This window comes from Leptinotarsa decemlineata, unplaced genomic scaffold, assembly GCF_025532065.1.
Source record: "Leptinotarsa decemlineata unplaced genomic scaffold, Ldec_3_MD MMD2_tig00026336_RagTag_RagTag, whole genome shotgun sequence".
In the NCBI taxonomy this organism is placed as follows: domain Eukaryota; kingdom Metazoa; phylum Arthropoda; class Insecta; order Coleoptera; family Chrysomelidae; genus Leptinotarsa; species Leptinotarsa decemlineata.
In genome coordinates, this window is record NW_027412692.1 from 2,082,524 (window position 1) to 2,107,223 (window position 24,700).

The 24,700-nt window shown below is 35.1% G+C and overlaps 1 protein-coding gene across 5 annotated transcripts in view; it reads left to right on the plus strand.

The window, feature by feature from the left end:
* DAAM (disheveled-associated activator of morphogenesis-like protein) overlaps window positions 1-24,700 on the plus strand; it is a 256,447-nt gene that overhangs the window by 211,520 nt on the left and 20,227 nt on the right. For all 5 annotated transcript variants that reach the window (XM_074183216.1, XM_074183215.1, XM_074183213.1 and 2 more), the window contains one exon: window positions 21,766-21,894. In XM_074183216.1, coding sequence (XP_074039317.1) covers window positions 21,766-21,894 — 129 coding nt within the window. The remainder of the gene's footprint in view (window positions 1-21,765; window positions 21,895-24,700) is intronic.

Genomic DNA, 24,700 nt, shown 5'->3' on the forward strand with positions numbered 1-24,700 from the left:
AATTGAAAGTCGACTCTTTCAGTTGTATTGTCAATTGCAAATGCAGGAAATTTTCTGTGAAAATTCCTGCACTGACGCCTGTCGGATATAATCCAACGCCCTTCATGGTATTAGCCAGGGGAGTAGTTGTTTTCTGATAGGCGGCAGTCCATTCAACCTACTGTGTAGGTATATCCGAGACTGGCTTGAACATTTAAAGTTCATTTCTTTAGATTTGTTTACTGCCTGTCTTCAAGCATAGCTCACTTGTTCCTAATATCCCCATAACCATCATTACAAACTCTGTTTATATTAACTACAGAAACGATCTCAATTTTTCGTGATACTATCAATTTCACATAAAACTCCTTTACAGCAACAAAATTAACAGTAATAAAACTGACAGTCATGAAATCAACTACTTTTTCTACGTACTCATTGTTTTATCATGTTGGTTGTTCTCATAGAATTGCAAAGTAACAGTTTTCATAAAAAAAATCGCTACTTTTGCACAGACACCACTCTTGAGCAACTTAAGGATTTTTATGTAATGCTTGGGTTTTGTCCTTAAAACAAAATTGAGGTCTGTCGATGTAATCAAAGTCTGATGAAATAATCCACACTCCTGCAGTTCAATTCAACAATCATGTTTTCAATATTTTGAATATATCGATAAATAGTTTCACTTTCAAAATTCGCTGACTGACATTTTATTCGAATACAATTATTATGGTCTTTTAATTTTGGTCTAAGGGTTAAATATTGGAACCTACTTCATTTAAAATTCTATAATACAGTCCTCAAATGAAGAATAAAACTTTTGTTACTCAAACAAATTGTTTACGAGCTTCTAAATTTGTATTCCCAATTCGTCGTAATACCTACTCTGATCAGCCGATAAATAAATATACACTTCCCTATACTTTGTTTTCACCACAGACAATTTGGCTGATGACCAAACACGATACGAATACTTAACGCAGCCTCAAATTCCTAATTGTTACTTTCAAACGATTGACCTTGCGTCTTCAATGATTCAGTGTTTTTCGTCCTTTTATGGAAGTCTTTTACGAGGCATAAATGTCGACCAAAATAGTTAGATATGTCCGTTCAAAGTGTACTCAAAACATAATTTAATAGTATAACCTTGACCTGATGGAAACGCTTGTTGTATTTTTATATTTCTGACCTTTGCGTTGCTTTTCCTATGTTGATGTCATCATCTGGAAGTGACTTTTGCAGAAAAGAATAATTCTCCAGCTCTTCAGTTTTCTCTGTATAACCTTCCATATCAGTGTTGCTTCTCTTTCGAAATTTGCATTGCAAGAAATGGACATGATGATAATCCCTCACGAAGTAAAATTGTTGTTCATCAAAAATGAACAAGGGATCCAACAGCGGAATTTCTGCATGGAAGTGAACGTACAGGAGTATTAGAATACATTTCAGGAGGACGCCGTTCTCCAACTGAATGTGTTCTCAAAAAGTGTAGTTCAAGGTTTACTGAGTTGAATTTTCAAGTGATTGGCAATTATAGTTTGTCACTTATTTTTTATCGCTCTTGGTGTGATGTAGCTGAATGAGGCAGTTGGTCACTTTCCGTCAATCTCTATAGAATAAGAAGAGAAATAAGCACCAAAACTTCAAGTATCCCCAGTTTCTGAAGTCTCTACCTAAAAGCTCAACACTAAAAGGAATTCTCCAATCAACATAATTTGCCTCTTATAATTCTATATACAGGGTGTCTCCTGATTACGGTACGAAACTTCAGAGGGTGATTCAATAGGTTTTTTTAGGAAAAAAAGTTATTATGAATATATATTCGGTGTTGATTATTATTATCAAATATCATAAATATCCTTTCATCGATTCGGTTGATATTTGCTATCGTCATTTGAAATAATTGCAATTATTAGGTCCAGTGGAGTCTCAGTGGGCACTACAGCCAACAATATTCGGAAACAAAATTACGCCACTTGTTGTAAATAAAAATTTTTCGTCGTTCTGTGTTTTCTTCATATCTAGCTTCGATTTAAAAAAAAAGCCACTTTGCAAATCACCTGCTTTGGAGACCATAGCTGCCAGTATAGTGTTATCATACCAGTGAAGGTCAGGGTTGTCAATTAGCAGTGATTCTATCATGAATAATTTTATAACATTGAAATGGCTGACATGCACTTTATTTATGTATTAGCAAATGGAAATGCGGAAGAAGCACGGAGATTTTACTAGGACATATATCTTAACAGAGTAATTGTATGTATTGAAATATTTAGAACGCTACATACAAGATTATGAGAAACTGGGAGTTTTAATAAAAATGCAGATGGTGGAAGACCAGAAACTGTAACAATGCTTGAACTAGAAGGAGCTATACTTGATGTGATAGAAAAATATCCTTCAAATAGTACCAGGAAGATTGCATTACAGCTGGAAGTTAGCCCAAAAACTGTATAGATAGTTCTAAAAAGAAACCTATACCCATATCACATACAGCGGGTCTAAGCTCTAGTGCCTCGTAATTTTCACAAAAAATGTATGTTTTGCAGGTGGTTGATTCATACGATGGCACACAATAATAATTTTTCACCAAAGATTTTATTTACAGACGAAGCAAATTTTTAAAAGAAGCTTCTATGAACTTCCACTGTGCCTATTTTTAGAACGACGAAAATCCTTACTTCAATAAAGAGAAACTCATTTTCAGCAACAATTTTCGCTGAACGTTTGGGTAGAAATGATTGGTGACTACCTGATAGGCCCATTTTTTCTACCAGCAAGATCAACAGGTGAATCCTACTCGGACTTTTTGCCAGATCATTTGCCCATTTTGTTAGAAGAAGTGCCGGTACAATTAAGTCAACATGTGGTTTATGCGCGACGGGGCTCAGTTCATTTTAGATGCTCGTCAGCATCTCGACATCACCTATACTAATCGCTGGATTGGACGTGCAGGACTCAAAAGTGTTTGTTTCGAACTGTAATATCTCAGTGAACACTCATCCAATTTAATTGAAATAACCGCCATTTGAATCAGTGCACTTTTGCCAACGTAACAAGAATCAGTTAGTTCCATCAAGAGCAGGAATCTGCTGTTGAAGGCTGTTTGGCCTGACTACAGAAAGTTATAGTGCCACTGACCGCTGCCGCTGATCACCACACAGTAACCACGGTCTTTTTTTGTTGGGTTTTCGCCTTTGGGAAGTGCTGGGGGTGGCTCATCGGGGTCCAACAGCTGTCCTGAATGTCTCCTGTTGTCGTAGAGGATAAACTTTTTATCACTTGTGACGATCTTATCCAAAAATGGATTGAGCTTATGACCTTTCCAATACATTTCAAACTATTAAAAACCGCATGGGAGCTGACGCCCAGTTCTTCCGCCATCTCACGCACCGTTTTTGATGGGTCAGTCTCCATCAGGGTCCTTAAATCCTCGTCCTGGATTACTGCAGGTGAATTTTTTCGAGGCTCATCTTCGAGGCTGAAATCTCCAGAAGGAAATTTCGCCAACCAACGTTGAACAGTGCGTTTATTTGGCACAATATGTCAGAAGTGCACTAACCCGCATCTTCGTTAATAATATTCGGATCGTCAAGTACAGCACGTCAAATGAAGGGGAAACGAATGCGTTGTCAAATGCCTGGTTAATTTATCAGGCTGTTTCGGCAGCGCTTCAATTCAATTTGACTTCGTAGAAAAAAATCGGCCGAAAATCGCCTATCGACATCAAATAGAAATGAGGGGAAAGAAATAAAAAATTGGAAAACCATGAACAGTATATTCAGTGTGTACAAGCCAAATGGAATAAATTAAATATTTCGGTTAGGAAACATGATTTAACAAAATTCCTCAAATTTAAATTATAATTTGACACACTTCAATGGAAAAATGCTACCCCTACCTTCAACCCCCGTCGAATGATAAGTACAACCCCCAATTTTGTAAATATGAACTATAGGCTTGTGATATATCGTTTGGAAAGTATCTTCATTCTCTATTCAAAAGTGTTATCGTTTTCAAGTTTATTGCAACAATTAAGATAAAATAATTTAAAAACATGTGGTTACCAAAATTCGATAAAATACACTCAAAACTCATGGCAATATACTCATAACTTATTTCATGTTGAGGTATTGATGATAAGAAACGAAGCAAAAACCATAGCAATGTTTTTTTCAGATGGTATTCTTTAAAAAACTGTAAATAATTTCCGTGGTAACGTTAGTTTGAAACACCTTGTCAACTTGTTTTGTATGTTACAACATTAGTTGTCAGTATTTCAGTTTGAGTTCAAAGTTCGTTTACTTCAAGTCTGACAAATGGTTCGGTTCACGGAAATACATAAAATAACAGTTTTCAAATGATTGGTTACGGAAATGAAATCCGAACACAACAGAAATGAAAATGTTTGTGAAAATTGTATAATTGTCATCATGGATAATGTTATTTTCATCAAGTAACGAATCAGTCCTTTCATAAGATTCAACATTCACCAAAAAATAGAGACAATGAAAAATTGGGCAATTTTTTTCTTGAAAAATAAAATATAACATCCTCCTTTCAACCAGTTCCTTCAGTAGATACACGTACACATAATTTCATTGTTTTCTGAAATTAAATTGTGTAGCTTGTCTTTTTGATGAACGTGAGTTGCTCAAATTTGATTTGGTTTTCGAAACGACGACCTATTGCACGGTGCGATCGAAGAAATTACATTGGCAAAAATTAAATTAGAACTGAAGCCTAACATTGAAAATTTAATGAAAAAAACATAAACAGTGGTTATTGTAATGGAATTCATTTATAAAATTAGTTTATCACGAATTATAACCAAGGTCGATAGAAACAAGGATCGGCATTTTTGTGTTCGAGGCTCACACCCAAATATTCATAGTAAAGAATGATCGAATCCGCCTAGAAATAAATATTTTAAAATAGTTATTAGCACATGGCAGTAGTCTCACTTATTCTCCTTTGAATAATAATGATCAATCTTATTACCTGAATACAAAAGTGGATACAATTATCATAAAAAATTACGGTATCCAACGCTTTTGTTCTACATTTTTTGCTGCGAACTGGTTTATTTTGGGCAAAAAACCCAAGAGACATTTTTTGTTTAGAATGAAACATGCTATTGGAAATAAATTTTTAAATGGTAAACAAATAATAAGACAAAAAGTTACAGTTCAAATGAATTTTAGGGGTTGCGTTTACCACCCCTTACAACCATTGGGTAAACCAAATAAATTACTGGATGATTGTCTTTTTGGTAGTACAAAACGTCAGGTCAATTTCAATAATGTAACTTTTTCAGTGCTTGTGAAAAAAATTGTTATACAAATTTTATGTACCCCCTTTAAGGAGCTGTATCTTAACAAGGGATGCTCCAATGAAGATTCTTTATATCTGTCTGTCTGTCTGTTTTTTCGTTAATCAGCTGTCACCCCCATACGAACGACAACTCTCAGAAGTTGAGAAACTTGTGCGAGGTAAGGACTACCGAAGTCTTACCTTTTAACGTGTCATTCCTAACACGGTTGCAGAATCATCCCAGCTTCAACCAGATAAATTCTCTCGAGAAAAATATCTGGTCGAGGCAGGAATCGCACCCACGGTCTTCCGATCGTGAGTCGGGCGCACTACCACCGCGGCCAATTCCACAACCATATGAAAAATCCTATCTTTTTTTCGATGAGGAATCACCTCCTTAAATGTTTTACACTTATTCAGGTATACCCTGTATAGTTCAAGTGGAGAAAATCCAAAATAATTTTTAGTTTGAACAACATTCCACCAAGAATGCTCACTCCCATCTCACCTATGTCTGTACCATGGTGACAATACTTATCAGTGATATTGTATTGAAGAATCTAATTGAAAAAAAATCCAATATAATGTCTTGATATTACTTCTCTATTGGAATCTTTTGAAAGAGTTGAACAGTCGAAGTGGAGGTGTATTTCAAAGCAAACCTCTTATTGGCGGCTTCCTATTTCAACCTATTATAATTTTCAAATAACTGTAAGACGTTTTCAACATTAAATCTGATCAATTTCTAACGTTTTTTCTATTGATATTTCTGTTAGTTCAAAATTTATTGACAGGTGTTAGACTTTTTTTCTATTTATTCCTTCAAAAATGAAATAGAGAAGTGAGGATCGAGGATCAAGTTTTGAGGTCCAAGAAGGTTAACAATAATAACAGTGTTCATATTTTTCTAACGAAAATTCATTAACGTATTTTTTCGCACATGATAATAATAGTAATTTCTGTCACACACATTTCCTTTAGAGTATTGGTTTATGATTAGAGAAAGTGCTTTTGCAATTATTTTTATTCACGACCACCCACAAATTACAGCACGTTGTCGAATATAATAAAGTGTGAATAACCTTCCAACATACGACACCTTTAATAATCATTTTTCATATTTACTTCGGCGAAAGTCATGATATGCCTTCGGCGTGAACATGTTGCTACTCTTTTAATGTTCTCCATTGAGATTACTTGAACATGTAGAGATGGAGTCGTCCAAGGAAACAACAGAAAAGTGTATTTCAGAAACCCTATTTCTACAATACGAAAAACTTCATTTGAATATTTTCCATATTATATTTTATAATAAAAATTTTAAACTAACCTCTTGCGTAGATTCTGAAAAAGTACAAGGTGAAGAATGGTCTCCACGGCACGGAGGTCTATTGCAGAGACAAACTATAAATGAGAAATCGCTTTCTTGTCTACAGCTTCAACTGCAAGATAGTCAGATGAAACTAGAGCCCAAAAGCAAAAAGCCAAAAGCAAGCCCTTGCTGAATTTTTTTTAGTGGTCACATAATTACTGTACAAAATGTATGACTTTAATAGTACTGAAATAAACATTAGGTTTCAGTCTAATGCTCTCAGATGAAAATGATACTCTTGGAAGAGTAAAACGAATCAAGTACAGGTTAATTCGTCAAAATCTCTTGTAAGGTTTCATACATTCAGATACAAATAACGGCTACGATATTTCCTAACCAAACGCCGTACACGCGTTTGGTTAGGACAGGATGATATATTGTTACTTCGTAATTCAGAAAGCAACATTTCGAAGAAAGATGAAAGTACAATGGACAAATGTAACTAAAGCTACCCTGCCTTACATTGAGGAGTTACAGACAAAATAGAAAGAATAATTAAACTACACAACCCAATAACCATACAATAAATGGAGTACAGGTTCAGCACAGTACCACTGATGAGTCCTAAGGCATGTCTGATTCATCAACAAAAAAACAATTTCAATAAAGGATAGAAAAGTCAGTGAAATTCGAATGATGGAAACCGAATCATTAAAAGACTCATTACTTAGAATCTGATCAGCAATAACTATCCGGGGATAAATATGAACCGCTGAGTGCACCAAGTTTAATGGAAAGCGTTTTCTTGAAAGCAAGTTTGGAAAACTACTCATTCATAATATTGATATTGATATTGACAGCGGATGTCATGAACATCGACTTGTGTTCATCTTTTAAGTCGCTGGGAAACTTTCTCGAATCTGTCTAGCATTAAGGAAAATAATCAAAGAAAAATAAGGTGCATAAAGTTCGAACGAATTGAAAATGTACAAATCTATACCTATGACTATGAGTCAAGAGATTTTATCGTAAATGATTTATTATGCACGAAATCAGGTATTCAAAGCAACATTTTTGAAATCATGAGATTGTACATTTTTTGGTCAATTAGGCTTGGTGTACAAGGGATATATGTTGACATTATTTCGCGAAAAAGGAAACGATAATATATTCAATCAAAAATGTGTCAAAATCTAAATTGTGAGATTTATATGGAGTATGAGCACCGGCACCGTTTTCATCGTTTTCATACGTTGAAGAAAATTAATCAAACTGACGTGTTTTATAAATTCAGTATTAATAACTGGAGTTTCACTCTCCATACAAGTGTTCTGATAATATATATGCAAGTGCATATATGGATATATTCAAATGCGCATAGGCAATATGTATCGAAGTAAAAGTGATAATAATGGGCAAAAACATCTAAACAAAAGAGAAAGTGAGCCATAGAATGTAATGTGTCTCGTATCTTCAAAGATATTGAAATTGAAGGATATATATAATAAATAGATTGAACCGTGTGGAAAAACCGACAGAAAAATTTATGGTTTCATTCAAATAACTAGAAGCAAACATTGTTGATAAATCGCTCGGATTCCAGTAGTTTATAAAGTACAGAAGGATTAGCGGAAACGTAATAACAATCAGATCAGGATTGTTATCACTGGAGAGTATTTCATGAAATGATTTGGATTCATCTGGAACTGTGGCAGTATTATTAATTCTTTTGTAATTTTCTTTAATACTTTTGTTCATTTCACTGACAAAAAAGTACACCAAAACTTTTAGTGTATATGCTTACACAGCAGAGGATTATTTGCAGATATTTCTTATATAGGGTCCGCCAAATAACTTTTTTTTTAATGCTATAAAAAAAACTACTGAATATTTTCTCAAATTTCTTTTTTATTCGAAAGTACAATCCTTCCGGTTAATAATGGAAAATAATTTCATTCAAATGGCTGCCTCGGCTGGCCATGCAGTAGGATGCACGATCGGTCCAATTTTTAAGCCCATTATCGATTGTGTGCAGCTGTATTTCACCAATGGCTTCACGAATATTGTCCTTTGAAGCGTCAATTGTCTCTGGCTTGTCGGCGTAACACTTATCTTTGACGGCACCCCACAAATAATAGTCCAACGGTGTCAAAATGAGCTTCATCTGAAAAGATGATTTTTTTTGCAAAATCGGCATCTTCTGTAAGTCGATCGCAGGCCCACTTAGCGAAGCGAAAACGCATTGGATGGTCAGTTGGCTTCAACCCCAATTGTTGAGAACAATGGTGAATTGATGTTGATGGCGCTTCACGCACACTTTCTGCCACAGTTTTTGGCTTTTTGGTACGCAATTTTTGCACACATTCTGCAACATTACCATGATTTTCAAAGTAATGTCGCAATTATTCCCAGCGTTGTTCAAGCGTATACACAACCTTATTCGTTCAGCGGAAGGATAAAACTAATTATCTGTCAAATCAAACATGAGCTAAGTGTTACCATTCACGAAATAAGCACTAGTTGAAAAAACGTTAGATGGCGGACCCTATATATACAATCTGGAAATATAAACCACCGATTTTACTATTTTTCATTGATGAAACGTAAAATGAGGTTGGGTCCACTGACCTCTTCGGCTGAAGGACACGCCTTTCTTGTTCGATGTGTTTATCAGGAAACCACATTTCATCTGTGATAAGGTAGGTGTTTGGTCAAATGCGAATCGAAGGAACTCTTGAGAATTGTGCTTATAAAAGAATCGGTTTCTATGAAAAGTTAGCGAAACGCGAGTTGAGAGACAGTGTTTCTGTCTGTTGGGAGAAAATTGTTTTCGATACAAACATTTTATTTACTTATATTTGAAAACTGTCTGACTTGCCCCAGAAAACACTGTGGTATCATGGGCTTATTGCGTTCCCCATCTCTTTCTGGCACCATATCCAACAATATTGTTCCTTGTGCTAATTTGTACATGTCCTTCGGGTGTTAATCATATTCCTCTTCATCTTAGTTGTCCGTAAACTGCTTACTTGTGTGGTCCATTGCGTCACATTCACTCAAAATGACGAGCTGTCTGTTTCTGTCTTCATTATACAGCCCTATTTTGTTCAGGTGTCCTTCAAGCGTACACTGAATTGTACTACAATTATTCTGAGTTGATCTCTGCCTTGATGAAACATTTCTTTTCATGAAAGTTCTCCTGTGTGTCCCCATGTATATTTTCGCAGTATTTTTCATATTTCCTAAAAATACATCTCTTTATCTTACCTGATAACCCTTCATTCTGGTACTTACACATGTTTTCACGCCATTCAGGGAACAATCTCAGTGTTACTCTTCTATTTCCCCAAATCTTCGTTTTTGAAATTATCTGTATAACATCACAGGATGGCACACTTCTGCTTGACGAACCCGTGCCGATCGGGTAGCTGTAATGTAGATTAGCCGCGCAGGGGCAGTGGCAATGACAGTTCACTGTTCGTAACTTCAACAGCAAAATTTGTCACAAATGTGTTCTATGGTAGTGACGAATAAACTCCGTGTTTGATGCACAATCCGTCACAAATTTGGCAATCACTTGCAACATGATGAATTTTCCAGTCTTTCATGCTAAGAATCGCACGTTAAAAGGTAAGTCCTCGTTAATTCTCAACTTGTACAAATTTCGACTTTTAAAGTTTGTCGTACGTAGGGGAGCGACAGCTGGTAAATGGAAAAACAGATTTTAACAGATTCATGCGAAATGTATCTTCATATTCCCCAATTTGATTATGCTTTTGTTGGAAAAAAGAGCTTTTTTCATGAAATCTCCTAGAAACTAGAACACGAACTCAACTACAATATTCAGACTCTTCTTAACATATGTGTTACAGTCTATCCTAACAATTTTACTATTCTTCTTTGAAATATTTTCACAATAAGATTTTCACACCTAACGAGAAAGGAAAAAAATATTAAATGAAACTTATTTTTCATCATATCGTCATATAAGTAACGGTATATTTTTTAATTTCAAACAAATATCAGATATTAACAAAACTAGTTTAAACGAATTTTTTAGGTCGTCAATTTGTGCTATGAAAATATTTTCATACATCAAATAAACTCCAAATGATGATGTAACTCATTGAGTTTTATTTATTGTCGAACACAAATGATCAGCCTCTCTCTTCAAAATATGCCTCCAAATTTCACTTCTGAGTCATGTCATACGAAAGGAATGTAAAACTTGGTTTCTTAGCGAAGAGATTCTTATGAAAGGAATTCTCTCTTTCGGTATCGAGTTTCTTATATATTGAATATCTATTGTCAGGTGGAAAAATACCTACACTTTCATTTTCGTTGTAATTACTTTTATAATTTCTAGTTGATTCCAATCGAATGATTGATGAAATGTTCACGATATTGGATAAAGTGGATTTTGAAAAGTTTTGAAGCTTTCAAAACGTATCTAATCTTTTTTTATGGACAAAACACAAGCACTACAGGAAAATCCTTAAGGCGCCCTCAGAGAGGTGTCTATGTGAAAGTAGCGATTCACATTGGATTTGAATCGCTGGAGATCATATCCATTTGGAAAAACCTTTTCAGGAAGCTTATTCCACATAAACGCAGTTTTCCAGATGAAAGAGTTCCCAAACAGTGAAGGTCGAGGTGTACTGGGTTGAACCTCAAAACGATGAGCAGACACAGTCCGTCGCGTATTTCTGATATATACCGCTCTTGGTGGAATCAAATGTGCCAAGTCACTTGAACACTTCCCGTGAAACTATCTATGAAAGAGAGATAAATCTCCAACCTTTCTTTGATGTTCCAGGCTATCAAGTTGCACTAGATGTTCGCGTCTCCAATCGGGCGAACGGCTCTTTTCTGGATGGAATTCAGCAACTTAAGGGTATGTTTGGGGGTAGAGCTCCAAACATGAGAACAATATTCGAATGAAGGTCTGATCTGAGCTTTATAAAGCATCAAAAGTTGCTGAAGTGTGTATAGTTTTCTGGTTCGCAACAGTGTTCCAAGCTTTTGAAAAGCAGCCTTGCCCAAAAAAGGTCAATCAACTAAAATTTTCCCCACATATTGAGCGTGAACGCCTTAGGAAGCCTTGTTTATCGACCATATTCGTGGATTGAGACTTCTGTCGATCCTATAGATGGCATCTCTGTCTCAACGAAAGTTGAGTCCAGCAATTCATTTGTCTTTCAGTTTAGCATTACTGATGACACTTAGGCTGGTGTTGGATAATTAATGCTTTGTCTTTTGGCTCTGGTATCATCTAGTTGCTTTGCAATGTAAGCTGCAGTGAATGACAGAGGACAAATTCCATTTGGCGGTCTATCTTGCATCTTGGCTTTGCAATTGAGTACCTTGGGGACCATCATCATATTGGTGCATTGAGTCTTCTGTCAATCCCATAGATAACGTATTCGTAAAAGGAAAAGTTATCGCTTTTCCTACTTAGGCTTGTTGACTCCAGCAATGCATTCGTGGTTAGGTCCTACACAAGTGATGAGACAACGGCGGGTCGAAATGACGCTGCCTGGTGCTGGATCACAAATGCTCTCATTCTGGGCGTTTTTATCCCATTGAGCTAGTAGGTCAAATTCTGTGACCGTGGTTATTTTTCATCTGTGCCATTTTTCAAGCATCACTCTTATATTAATTGTATTTTCAGATCGACTAGTCTCCATTATTCAATAAGAGGAATCGCAAAGAGAATAAATGTGCAAGGGATATATATCTTATAGAATGTGTTGCAAATAATAATCTACAACGTTTTTTAATGCTGATAAATGTTCTTTTAATGAACGTTGAATTGTAAATTATTATTATTGGTCTTTGTCTGCCTAAATCAGTGGCATCACATGCAAGGGATTGAGAAATTATTCGTGTCTTGAAAATAATACACATTACTCGATAGAAAATCATGGTAGAGGTTGTTCTAAGGTTTACTATTATCTACAAACTATTTATGTTATATATAGATTATCACTTCAATTTCATCACAATCGAGTAGCAATTTTCTATTTACTAAGATAAGGCAAATCCCATCTGAGTCATATCTAATCATAGTTTTTCCAATAATTTCACTTCCTTATATTACTTATTTTTCAATATTCATGACTGTGATTGATTGACTGTTTCGAAATGTGGGGTTTCAGTCGAGTTCTTGGAAAACCACGTAAAATGGTAAGATTTTCACCTTTCATCAACTTAAAAACCTGTCTCCAAGGGTTGCTCACACGGCAATATCTGACTTGCAGTTAAAATAATTTTAATGAAATGATCTGTTTCAATATACAACAAATTTCAAAACGAATAACCATGCACGTGGCCTCAGTTACTGGTTCTTGAACCTTCCAAGGTGAAATACAATAATGGTTACAGTATTGATTATTATCACTAATACTTCTTATCTTCACAAGATGAATTCCGATTCCACCTGCAGTTGCTTCCGCTTGCATACATCTTAGTATGTTTTTCACAATATCTCTTTTTTGTCCATGTATAACCGTGTTTTTCAGTTTACTGTGCGAAGGCATTTTCAAAGACAATAAATAACTCACAATTCACCACACAGAATAATTCCTCCACCTAACATACTGACACAATGTTCTCTACATGAGTTCTACGATATTGATGAGCTCCCGCTTCACTCCACCGGCTGATCTACTGCGGATCCAATATTCAGAGGCACAGCTAGGTTTTCCAAGCTGTTCCGATCTCAAAAATTTTAGACAGTTTCCATCTATTCAGTGTCCAAGGCGTGTTGAGCAACACTAAATTTATTTGGTCTCTCGAATCAGATTTGTGCTGCCGATTTAATCAGCTTGCTTAGTCTGACTGATTAATTTTTTGTCACAGACTTCACAGTTTATTTCGTATATTCCCGACCCTTCATTTTCCAATATGAGTTGTTTTAGTGTTTTTTAAGCTCGTTTTTACATCTTCACTCGGATTTTCAACTAATTTTATTTCAATGAAATACTGTTTCTCTGGGGATTCGTTTTTTTTTCAAAGTGAATTGTCATTTTCCACATACTTCTTTTCTTCTCCATATTGAGCGGGTTTTTGACATATTCCTGAGATGAAAAGAAGTGGGGCCAAGTTTTAAATTTGCCTTTTATAAATTTCACCTGATTTTAGCTCTGTTGATTTTTCAGTTTGCGGAAGGTTTAATACCCCCAAACCAACAAAAACCAACAAGTTGATAGACTACTTGGAATAGTTTTGAAATCATTGACGCTTTTTATCAGTTTAGCTGCAAATCGACGAATAGTAAAAATTTTGAGCGACGCCACTGTGCTGTCAGTGCCACAACCAAAGGAAATTGTTTTGTACAGAGTCACTTTCTCATGTTATCTCTTTTCGCCATTATGATTTAATCAAAGGATATGAAATATAGCCGGTTGTAAATTCGTTTACAAAGCAGATTGTTCATGTCGACGGTCTTGTTTTTTGTTTGTGCAGATACTGAACTTGATTGCTTTTCTACATGTAATCGTAGTTTCAAGAATCCTTGAACGATGATTCAAAATTTGTTCAGTTGCTTTGATTCGTGTGATTGTTTACACGGGATACTTCATTTCAGATACATTTCTAGTGACGAAATACCCCTATTCACGTCTTTGTGCATTGGTGCTTAATGAAAGTGGTTATTTCATATCATACTAGTTCTACGTTGTGTTTTCATTGCTCATATACAATAGTGTACTTTATGATCGTCTAGGCGTAAAAACAAGAAGCGGTTTCTGATAAATTTATGAAGTAGTGCTAGTAGTAGTGACCCACCCCGGCTCTGCACAGGTGCAATTCACAGTTGCAGTGTTATCTTTGAAACAGTCAAGTTCATGGCTTGTAGATTCACCACATTTACAGATTCAATTATAGACTCAACAGTCACGTCAAAGCAAAGTTGTCATCATTATATAATTTTTTTATGTACAATAGCTTTTGCTTGCGACCCCATCCGTAGGAACGACAAACTAATTTACCCGCGTAGTACCCGATCCCATGGAGATTTCCGGATAAATAGTAGGCTATGTTACTCCTGAATAATACAACTTTCTGATAGTGGATAAATTATTGAAATTTGTTCTGTAGTATCACAGAATATCGATTATCCTGCCACGGCTTAATACAAATAGATAGAAGGATGACTTGAAATACATACACCTTATACTAAACGTTTTTGTAGTGAGTGCTCTCACTTGTTTATAGGAATATAAATCACGAAGCTCTGAAGCTGAGTGGCTAAGAGCCTTCCTGTAAATAAATATTCAATGACGGAAATCCCAAGAAAAAAATGTATTGTGCTAACACAAAATAAAACGACAACAAACATTGTTTTCAGAAAATTCTTGAGCTATTCAACTTTATTGGATTATGTTCTCATAAAAAACATTCTTTTGGTAAAATAGCCTCATCGTATCTATCCAGCCGCAGAACTGCCAGTGAGAATGGTTTCTGCGAAAAATTTCGTAAGAAGCCCAAGCGAGCCAGCTGTACCTAATCGACAAACTGTACAACTACTGAATAGAATAATTTCTCCACTATTAGGAAGCTGCATCATCCAGAAGTAAGAAAGGCTCATCTTTATCCAGACATACCAACGGGATCGGTATATGCGCGGAAAATTAATCCAAAAGTGAGATCGTTACTGGTCTGGGCAGAGACCTGGCGGACAGGAATAGATTAAGTATATACTGGGTGCCATAATATTCAGGTATCACAGGCAATGAAATGGTGATAAGTTTGCTGAACACGGATCATCAGCTTCATGTACAGGACCCGTAGTGGTAGTTTCCAAATCTTTGGTACGGTGGTGGACTATTAGAAACATGTTGTGAAGAGTTTGTGAAACGTTTGTGAAGAGAACTGAAGGGTTATTTCAACAAAAGAAGGATTAGCCTAAGAACAATTATAGGGCTCCTTTTGGACATTATCCTCTATACAGGGTGTAACTAAATGAGTGTAAAACATTTAAGGAGGTGAATCCTCATCGAAAAAAAGATAGGATATTTCATATACAGAAATTTCATTAGAGCATCCCTTGTTAAGATACAACCCCTTAAAGGGGGTACATAAAATTTGTATAACAATTTTTTTCACAAGCTCTAAAAAAGTTACAATATTGAAATTAACCTGACGTTTTGTACTACCAAAAAGACACTCAGACAGAAATTTATTTGGTTTACCCCATGGTTTAAGGGGTGGGAAACGCAACCCCTAAAATTTATTTCCAATGCAACTTTTTGTCTTGACATTTGTTTACCATTTAAAAATTTATTTCCGATAGCCTGTTTCATTCTAAACTAAAAATATTTCTTTTTTGTCCAAAATGAACCAGTTCGCAGCAAAAAAAATATTTCAGGATCAACTACAGAGATACATCGTCATAAATGCGAAAATACGAAACTAATCTATCTAGTAGTTCGCTATTAGCGATAGTGACAATTAAATTGGTATGACGCTGTCAGTTTGTGAATTTTCGTTTGTTGTTCTGTTCTTAATTTGTTACTTTAATAATTCACTTGTTATTAAAATGGCATACACAAATGAGGAAATGACTGATATGCATTACGTTTACGGTCTGTCGCAGGGGAATGGGTTAGAAGCTTCTAGAAGATATGCTGAAATGTATCCTCAACGGCAGCATCCTTCACATAGAATATTTACTCGACTTCATCAACGATTACGAGAATATGGTACAGTACTAGAAAGATTGCTTTCCAGCTAAATGTTGATCATATGACGATATTTCGAATTTCAAAGGAACAACTCTTATACCTTTACCATCTGCAACGAGTACACGCATTGTTACCGCGAGACTTCCCAAGACTTTCTTGAATTTTGCAATTGGATGCTGGAAATGATTAGAAGAAATTGTGAATTTTTGAAGACGATAGAATTCACAGACGAATGTAGTTTTTCTCGAGACAAAATTATTAATTTTCATAATTACCACATATGGGCTGATGGTGTGGCTCGGAGTTATTGGGGATGATATAATTGGGCCTCATTTTCTACCTAGTCGATTAAATGGTACTGGAAGAAGAAGTGGATAGATCGAGGAGGACCACAGAAATGGCCCGCTCGATCCCCGTATCTCAATCCTCTCGATTTATCTATTTGAGGCTATTTACAGCATTTGGTTTATCGTACTCCTGTTCGCGATGTAGAGGACTTAAGAAACCGCATCATCGATGCGTGCAGGGTAATCAGAGAGACTCCAGGAATATTTGAGGGAATACGTGGCTCAATACGTCGACGTCTAGACGCATGCGTAATGTCTGAAGATAGACATATTGAACATTTACTATGATTTCTACATGTTGTGTGTTTTGTTATTAATAAATTAGTTTTGTTTATTACCCTTCAATCGTTTAATGCAGGTACTAACTACAAAATAACAATAAATCCAGTTCGCATTTATGACGATGTATCTCTGTAGTTGTTCGTAAAATAATGTTTTTTGCTGCGAACTGGTTTATTTTGGGCATAAAACCCAAGAGAAATTTTTTGTTCAGAATGAAACAAGCTATCGGAAATAAATTTTCAAATGGTAAACAAATAATAAGACAAAAAGTTACAGTGGAAATTAATTTTAGGGGTTGCGTTTACCACCCGTTACAACCATGGGGTAAACCAAATAAAACACTGGCTAAGTGTCTTTTTGGTAGTACAAAACGTCAGGGTAATTTCAATATTGTAACTTTCTCAGTGCTTGTGAAAAAAATTGTTATACAAATTTTATGTATCCCCTTTAAGGGGCTGTATCTTAACAATGTATCTAATGAAGTTTCTTTATATGAAATATCCTATTTTTTTTCGATGAGGAATCACCTCCTCAAATGTTTCACACTTATTCAGTTACACCCTGTATGTACGCAATGCAAAAAAGTACAGGGACAGCTCGTCACATTTCATGCGATTATAAGGCAAATAATCTGTAGTCAACCCGATTTATATCCAGAAAACATGACATACATCCATTACTCATATTCTATATTGAATCTTTGTGGATTGTTTAAAAAATTAAGTGAATGTTCAGATTTCGCGGGCTACGTCCATTTTAGCGATTTTTTACTTTTTCATGTAGATATACTCATTTGGAACATATATTCACAGTTTCAACTGTTTAGTGTGTTTAATTTGTTGGTGAGGGAAATAAAAGTTAGAAGTGTCTTGCGTGTTTGGCGATTTTCTGCTATCAAAAACATGGATCAGAGAATTTGCATCAATTTTGTGAAAAATGGAATTTGCTGCTCAAAAACTCTTGAAATATTGACAATGGTATACGTTGATTGTACTCTGAGTCAGAAAAATGTTCACAAAAGCTCGATAAAATGTGATGAAGATGCTTGTCCTGGACGCCTAGTGAAAGAAATTGTGAATCATCGAATTACTATTAGAGAAGTTTCTGAGGATATAGGCATATCGGTTGGCTCGTGCCATGCATTTTTTTCGGAAATTTTGGGCATGAAGCGTGTGGAAGTGGAGTTCCTTCTAAAATTGCTGAACTTTGACCTAAATATCCAGATTTGCTCCAAAGGGTCGTAACTGTTGACGAATCATAGGTATATACTTATGACATCGAAACTAAAGTCCAATCGTCCCAATATAAGAGCACAGAAGAGCTAATACTAAAATAGTTCGTGATATTTTGGCCAAAACAACTCCGTTATCATTTCTCAGCCACCGTATTGACTAGATTTGCCCCTCGAGACTTTTTTCTGCTCCCGAAATTGAAGGGACTCATAAGAGGATGGAGTTTTGTGACGATTGGGGATATAATAACTGAATCGTTAAAAGAGGCAAAGGATTCAACAAAAGGTGCATATCAGAACTGTTTCGAAGATTGGAAAAAACTCAGACACAATCAAATACCTTAGCTTAATGATTGATTGACACATGAAATGGGATTCACACGTATTATATCTGACTCAAAAATTACGACGATTTTTGTTTCGCTTCAAACTATTGAAACAATGGCTCGAATATCCCTATATGAATACAGTATATTATGGTTTGGTTCAATCACAACTTTCTTATGGTATTATAGATTGGGGAGGTATTAGAAATACTCACTTGAGGTCTCTGCATACTTTACAAAAAATTCTGAAAATTTCGTTAGGTAAAGGTAGAACGTTCTCCAGTGACCTATTATTGAAAGAAAAAAATGTCCTTGATACACGGCAGCTATACTGCCCCAAAATTATTCTGAAAGTCGTTGAGAACAAAATGAAAATAAAACCAGTGGAACACATGCATTATAGCCGAAGAAAAGAATATTCATTTTCAGCTTCAAGATGCCAAAAATTGTTAGGTCAAAGACTCTGTATTTATGTTGGCCCAAAGATTTGGAGCATAGTACTGGAAAAAATACAACTTATTGATAAACCTGATAAATTCAAATTCATCTAGCCGAAAGTTCCAAGTCTGCTGGAACTGCAGCATTGTCTGGCGAGAAATTGAAAAGAAAAAAATACCAAAATCTTGGATACAACTATCTGTTTTATCCAGTAGCGGTTGAAACTTTTGGTGTTTATGGCCCGGAGTCTCTGTTATTCGTTCATGAACTCGGAAGGAGAATAGGCCAAGCAACGATCACCGTTCTACTTCTTTTTTGATAGAAAGAATTAGTATTGCTATTCAACGTGGCAATGCTGCTTCAGTACTTGAAACTATTCCTCCTTCACATAATTTTGATGAGATCATGCATTGCCCTAATTTCAGTACGGAACTGAAACCTCTTAGAAACAAGCCGAGATATGTGGATATTCATCAGTCTCCTATCAAGGTTAATTCACAAGTGATTGATCCACCTTTTCCTTTTTCAGTGCGTTCAGTGGACTCAGGTCATTCTTGCCCCCAAAAAATGAGTTGCAGTCCTCGTAGAACTGGTACCCTTTCAGTGAAAGAGCTTCTTAAAGCAAGAGCCGAATCGATCCCTCTACAAAACCCTTCTTCACTTGGAAGGATCTTGCAGCTTGAGAAATGGTTTTTATGGAGATTCTGTGAAACATGTTCTTCCTAACGAATCAGTAGATAGTTGGATCCTAAATTATCCAATTGGATTGGATAATTTAGGAAACACTTGCTACATGAATAGCATTTTACAAGTGTTGTTCATGACGAAGAATTTCAAAAACGAAGTTTTAATGATGAACGAGAACGGGAATGTTTCCTACTTATTCATCAAACTCAAACACCTGTTCATGCAGCTGCAGTTTCGTAAGAAGGTATCATCTTTCCCTCCAACCGATTTCCTGGAGTCTTTGAAGTCCACTAGATACTCGTAAGAACAACAAGAGCATTGTTCCGAGTTCTTGGGGTTTTTGTTGAATACTCTTCGTGAGCAAAACAATAGCAAAATCAATACTCCTGACCGCTCTGGACTGAATGATTCCGTACTGCCCATCTCGTCTTGTGTTTGTAAATCTTTTGCTGGAAAAATCCTCACTTGTTTACTTTGTGATAAATGTTCAAGAAGTACCGAAAACTTATGTAAATTTCTGGAATTTCATCTAGCTTTTTCTAATATGACTAAAAACCAGTCCGTGCAAAGTTGAATCATCTGAAAATGGAATTTTTAACAGGTGATGATCGACTGTATTGTCAAACATGCGCCAAACTAACTGACTGTTTTAAGGAAACAAGTATAGCTGAGGCACCAGTCAATCTAATAATAACACTGATGATTTTCAAACAAGACTCAACCTGTAACGGAACCAAGAAACTCTTTGGAAGGTTCGAAATATATGAACATTTCAACCTAGCAGACCACTATTATAATATTCATGCAGTCATTGTTCACTGTGGTTCTGGCGTTGAATTTGGTCATTATTACGCCTTGGTCAAAGACGAAACGGACTGGTTTAAATTTGACGATAGTCGTATCACGAAGTGTTCTGGCGATGCATTGAATTTATTGGAGCCTCTGGAGACACCCTACATTTTGTTTTATAAGAGAGAGGACATTGTTAGATCAAAATCTTCAGATGATGTGGTGCTGCAGGTTTTTCCGGGTTTTCCTGCAGCTGAAAAAGCAAATGCGCCACTGGAATCAATGAAGTCGCTCCGGAGCGCCAATTAGTAGTAAGAAAAAACTAAAAAAATTGGCTTAAACATTCTGATCGAACTCTGTTTCATCAAATTAATAATCAACACACTTTTGAAAAAAAATAAATAATTGTGAAACCTACCTTGCTAAAAAAATACGATATGACTTTTATAAGTGAGTATTAAACCTCCTGTAGGATGAACCCAATAAAAAGTACTTAATTTTAGTCCCATCATGTCCGTATGTGTTTCATATTGTGTATATAGTTCATTTTCAATAAATTATGCTAATTTATTTTTAACAGTTTATATCTATTTATTGTATAGAATACTCCCACATATATTTTTTTTTAGTTTAGTTGAGTTTAGAATTTGGCAATATCACGTACAAGGAACATTTTTTCGAAAATGTTGCTTTAGGGATGCATACGTTTGTTTACCCAATATTGTTCTTGTTCATCCAATTGTACCATATCTGAAGGGTAATATTTTGAAGGGAGCAAAATAGAAATTGATGAATAAATGAAAATTTCTGAAGAAAAATGAAAATTTTCCTTATTTTTAACACATATCGTATACGGGAATATCGTACTGTAAGAACTATATTGAATTATATGCAGCAAAGAGGATTACCAGTTCAACAGAATAACTTCTTTCTCTCACCAGCCCGACGATCTCACTAGTTAAAATAGGTTTTTGTTCCATCAACGTTTTCTCATTTCGGATATCCTTCACTGAGATTGATTCTAAAATCATATGAAACGAAAAAATTTGAAGCTATTTTGGGAATATTTTCTCTTCGTGTCCGTAGTGTTCACATTTTTGGTAACCAATCATAGTTTATAGAATATTTTCAAACGAAACTGCTCCCTAGTTTTAGTCTAGTTGCAATATTTACCTTATTGATAACCAATCCTATTTGAAAAGTATATCAAGGAATACATTGACCACATTTGGTGTCAAAAATCATTTTTTTCGGGAATATTATAGCTCGTCAACGTTTATGTACAGCCCCTACTACCACACAGGACTTATTTTTAGTCGATTTTCAACACTGTGCTGAGAACGAATTGAAATGATGTTTATTTTATTTTTTCCAGGATGACGAACCACCTGAAATAACATACTGCGTAGTCGAAAATACAGGAACCCTAACCCTTCAAGCTATCACCCCCACACAACCAATGCCTTCACAAGAAGAATTGGATGCGAAATTTGCTGAACTTGTGGTGAGTTTCACTTTCACCGAATCTGTTCAAACATTTTAATCTTCACACTATTTATTGAAATATTTTGGCGAGATAATTAGACGACACATCAGAATTTCAATATATGCAACCATATAGCATTTATGTATCATTTTATGGAATAGAAAAAAGTTCAAAGTTTGGTTTAGAGAAATAGAAGTTTTTGGAGTCTTTAGTATTTTTCTTTTTTTTTTGTTAAAAATATATTATTATAGCCAAGGAATTTGTAGGTATTTCCTCTGGAAAATATTGAATTATGGTGAAGGCGCCAATGTTGACAGTATGTTTTTACTCTAACTTGAGATTACTGCTGATTGAGACGAATAATTGGGTTTTTTATTATTGTGAATCTTTTGTAACTCATTGTTTATCGATTTGAAAGCTTATAATTATATATTGGGTCTCACTCGAACTCTGCTTCTGTTCCTCAAGAATTTGTTGCAAGATAGATTCATAAGATATTTTGCTCTTGAGTAGGTAACTGAGTCGCTTCTAAGCTGTCCTTTTGTCTCCTTGGTTTATTGGCATGATGAGTTGGAGAACTGATAATCTGCTCTTGATCCGATGTTACATGGAAGTCAGATGAGGTTGTTTAGTCGATGTCAATTTCCTGTGTAGAGTAGAATGATTTGTGGTATAAAAAGAGTAATAGGAAATACATCACGACAGAGTCCTGCATTTTCAAGTCTCTCTATGATAAGAGGGCGCTCGGTATCTGAAGGATCCGTTGGTAACAACTGATGGACTAATGACCACAGAAGTGATGACAATATTGAAGTTATGTTTCAGAAGTAAATAGCAATGTGGTTTGGTGCTTCAAAATTCACCACTAAGATACTTTTGTTGTACTACTGAACAACATTTAAGATAAGAAACGCGGTTTCTTGAAAACTGGTGAAACCAACGTCAAAATACGATGATTTTGTTGTGGTGAGAGTAACAATTGGCAGATGACGGGTTTGAATTTTGAATATTTGAACGCTCACTGTAGTGTTATTTCGAGAAAACAACCAACTAGTTTGTGTAATTGAAGACTGAAAAAATGTTTTCACGTACCTAGATGAGTAAAATCATTTCGTTGTTGTTAGCATTCCGTCATAAAAACACATTTTAATGGTCCAGATAGGTACTTTTCAGTACTAAATAGTTAATGTTATCATCAATTCCCATTTGACTGATGAAAACAATGAATATTTGTTCATTTGGGCAGTTATCAAGAAATATATATATAAAAAACCTAATAAACCCAACACAAAACAAGTAAAAACTGACAATATTGAAAGACTATTTGTTTCTTTTATTCAAATTCAATTTACTCGTCCTCTTCAGCTGAAATTTTGTTTGTCGTAAGTCAATGGACCCGGGTCCCCTTTTTCGCCCATTTAATTAATATTATAGATGGAAATCTAATTGAAATGGAGAACGTTGGTGTTTTTTTACCAAAATGTCAATTGACCTTGAAAACATAAAACTCCAATGAACTCGAAATCTAAAAAAAATTTAAATCACCTCTTCAGTTATGATGACCAAATACTGGAATAAAGTAACGATATTTTTATCGTCAGCTCTTGAAATTCTTCAATGTTATGGGCCATCTGTGATTTTTGTCTTCAGCAGACGACTCTTCAAAATTTAAAAGGAATTCTTGAAAAGAAGCGACCAGTTTCGGTATTCATTCCAATTATTATTAGAATAGATAATTGAAAATTGTTTGGTCCGGTTTCCACTTCAAAAGTAATTTATCTATTGATTCATCCGTAACATACTCAGCAATTGATATAACCGTCATGTTTTGAAAGTAACCAACAATAATAATATTTATGGTAACCGCTGTCAAAAATTCTGGTTGGGAATATATTTGGGCATTTTAAATCATTGGGACCATGGAAAGAACTTCAGAAAAAGGAACACTCAATATGTTGCAGTGATTCTCAATTACTTGAGAAATGAAAATCGAAAACAATTCAAACAATAAGATATAGGTGTGGCCAGAATTGAAGGAGACATCCTGTAAATCAATTTGAATATTATTCTGAATACAGCTGTTGAAGATTTCAAACATAGTTTTCTCAAAGACTTTTTTTGCAGTCCCCTATTAAAAAAAATATTGCACATAAACTCGAAAAAAATTAGGGTATGTAGTTAAAATCAGAACGAGATACAATTCATCATTCATAGATTGTTTTATTTTTAGAAATCATTGATGACTTGCATTTTTATTGAAGTACAGTGTTGAAAGATAACCATCTTGAAATAATTATCAATTTATCGCAAATTATGAAATATATGAGACTTCAAACAGCTAAAGGTTAGTTATCAGTTTAGGATTGCCAAAACAATTATTTTTTTCCTGTTACATGAAACATAAACAACCATCAAAATAATAACATTATGGAGATTTGATGAGAGAATTCAAGGTATATCATAAGTTTTGATTCTCTTGACTGCAAAAAATTCCAGCCAATTCAAATAATCAATGATTATCTAGACGAAAATATTATAAACGATTTGATTTGACCTCCAGAACTTCAAATTAGTATTCTGCTACGTATACTTGTTTCGAAATATGGAGCATTGAATAATTGTTTTAGTAATCGATACAATTTGTAGCAGGCCTTTTAGGGAATATACTACTTACTTGTTATGGTGTCTTTCAAATTATTAACTTTCACAGTTCTCAAATCAATGGAATATTTATCAACTGGATCACTATCATACGTACGGCAGCCACGTGAATTATATTATTTGATGGTCACCTGGTTCTTGACCATTTGAAATCATTCGTGAA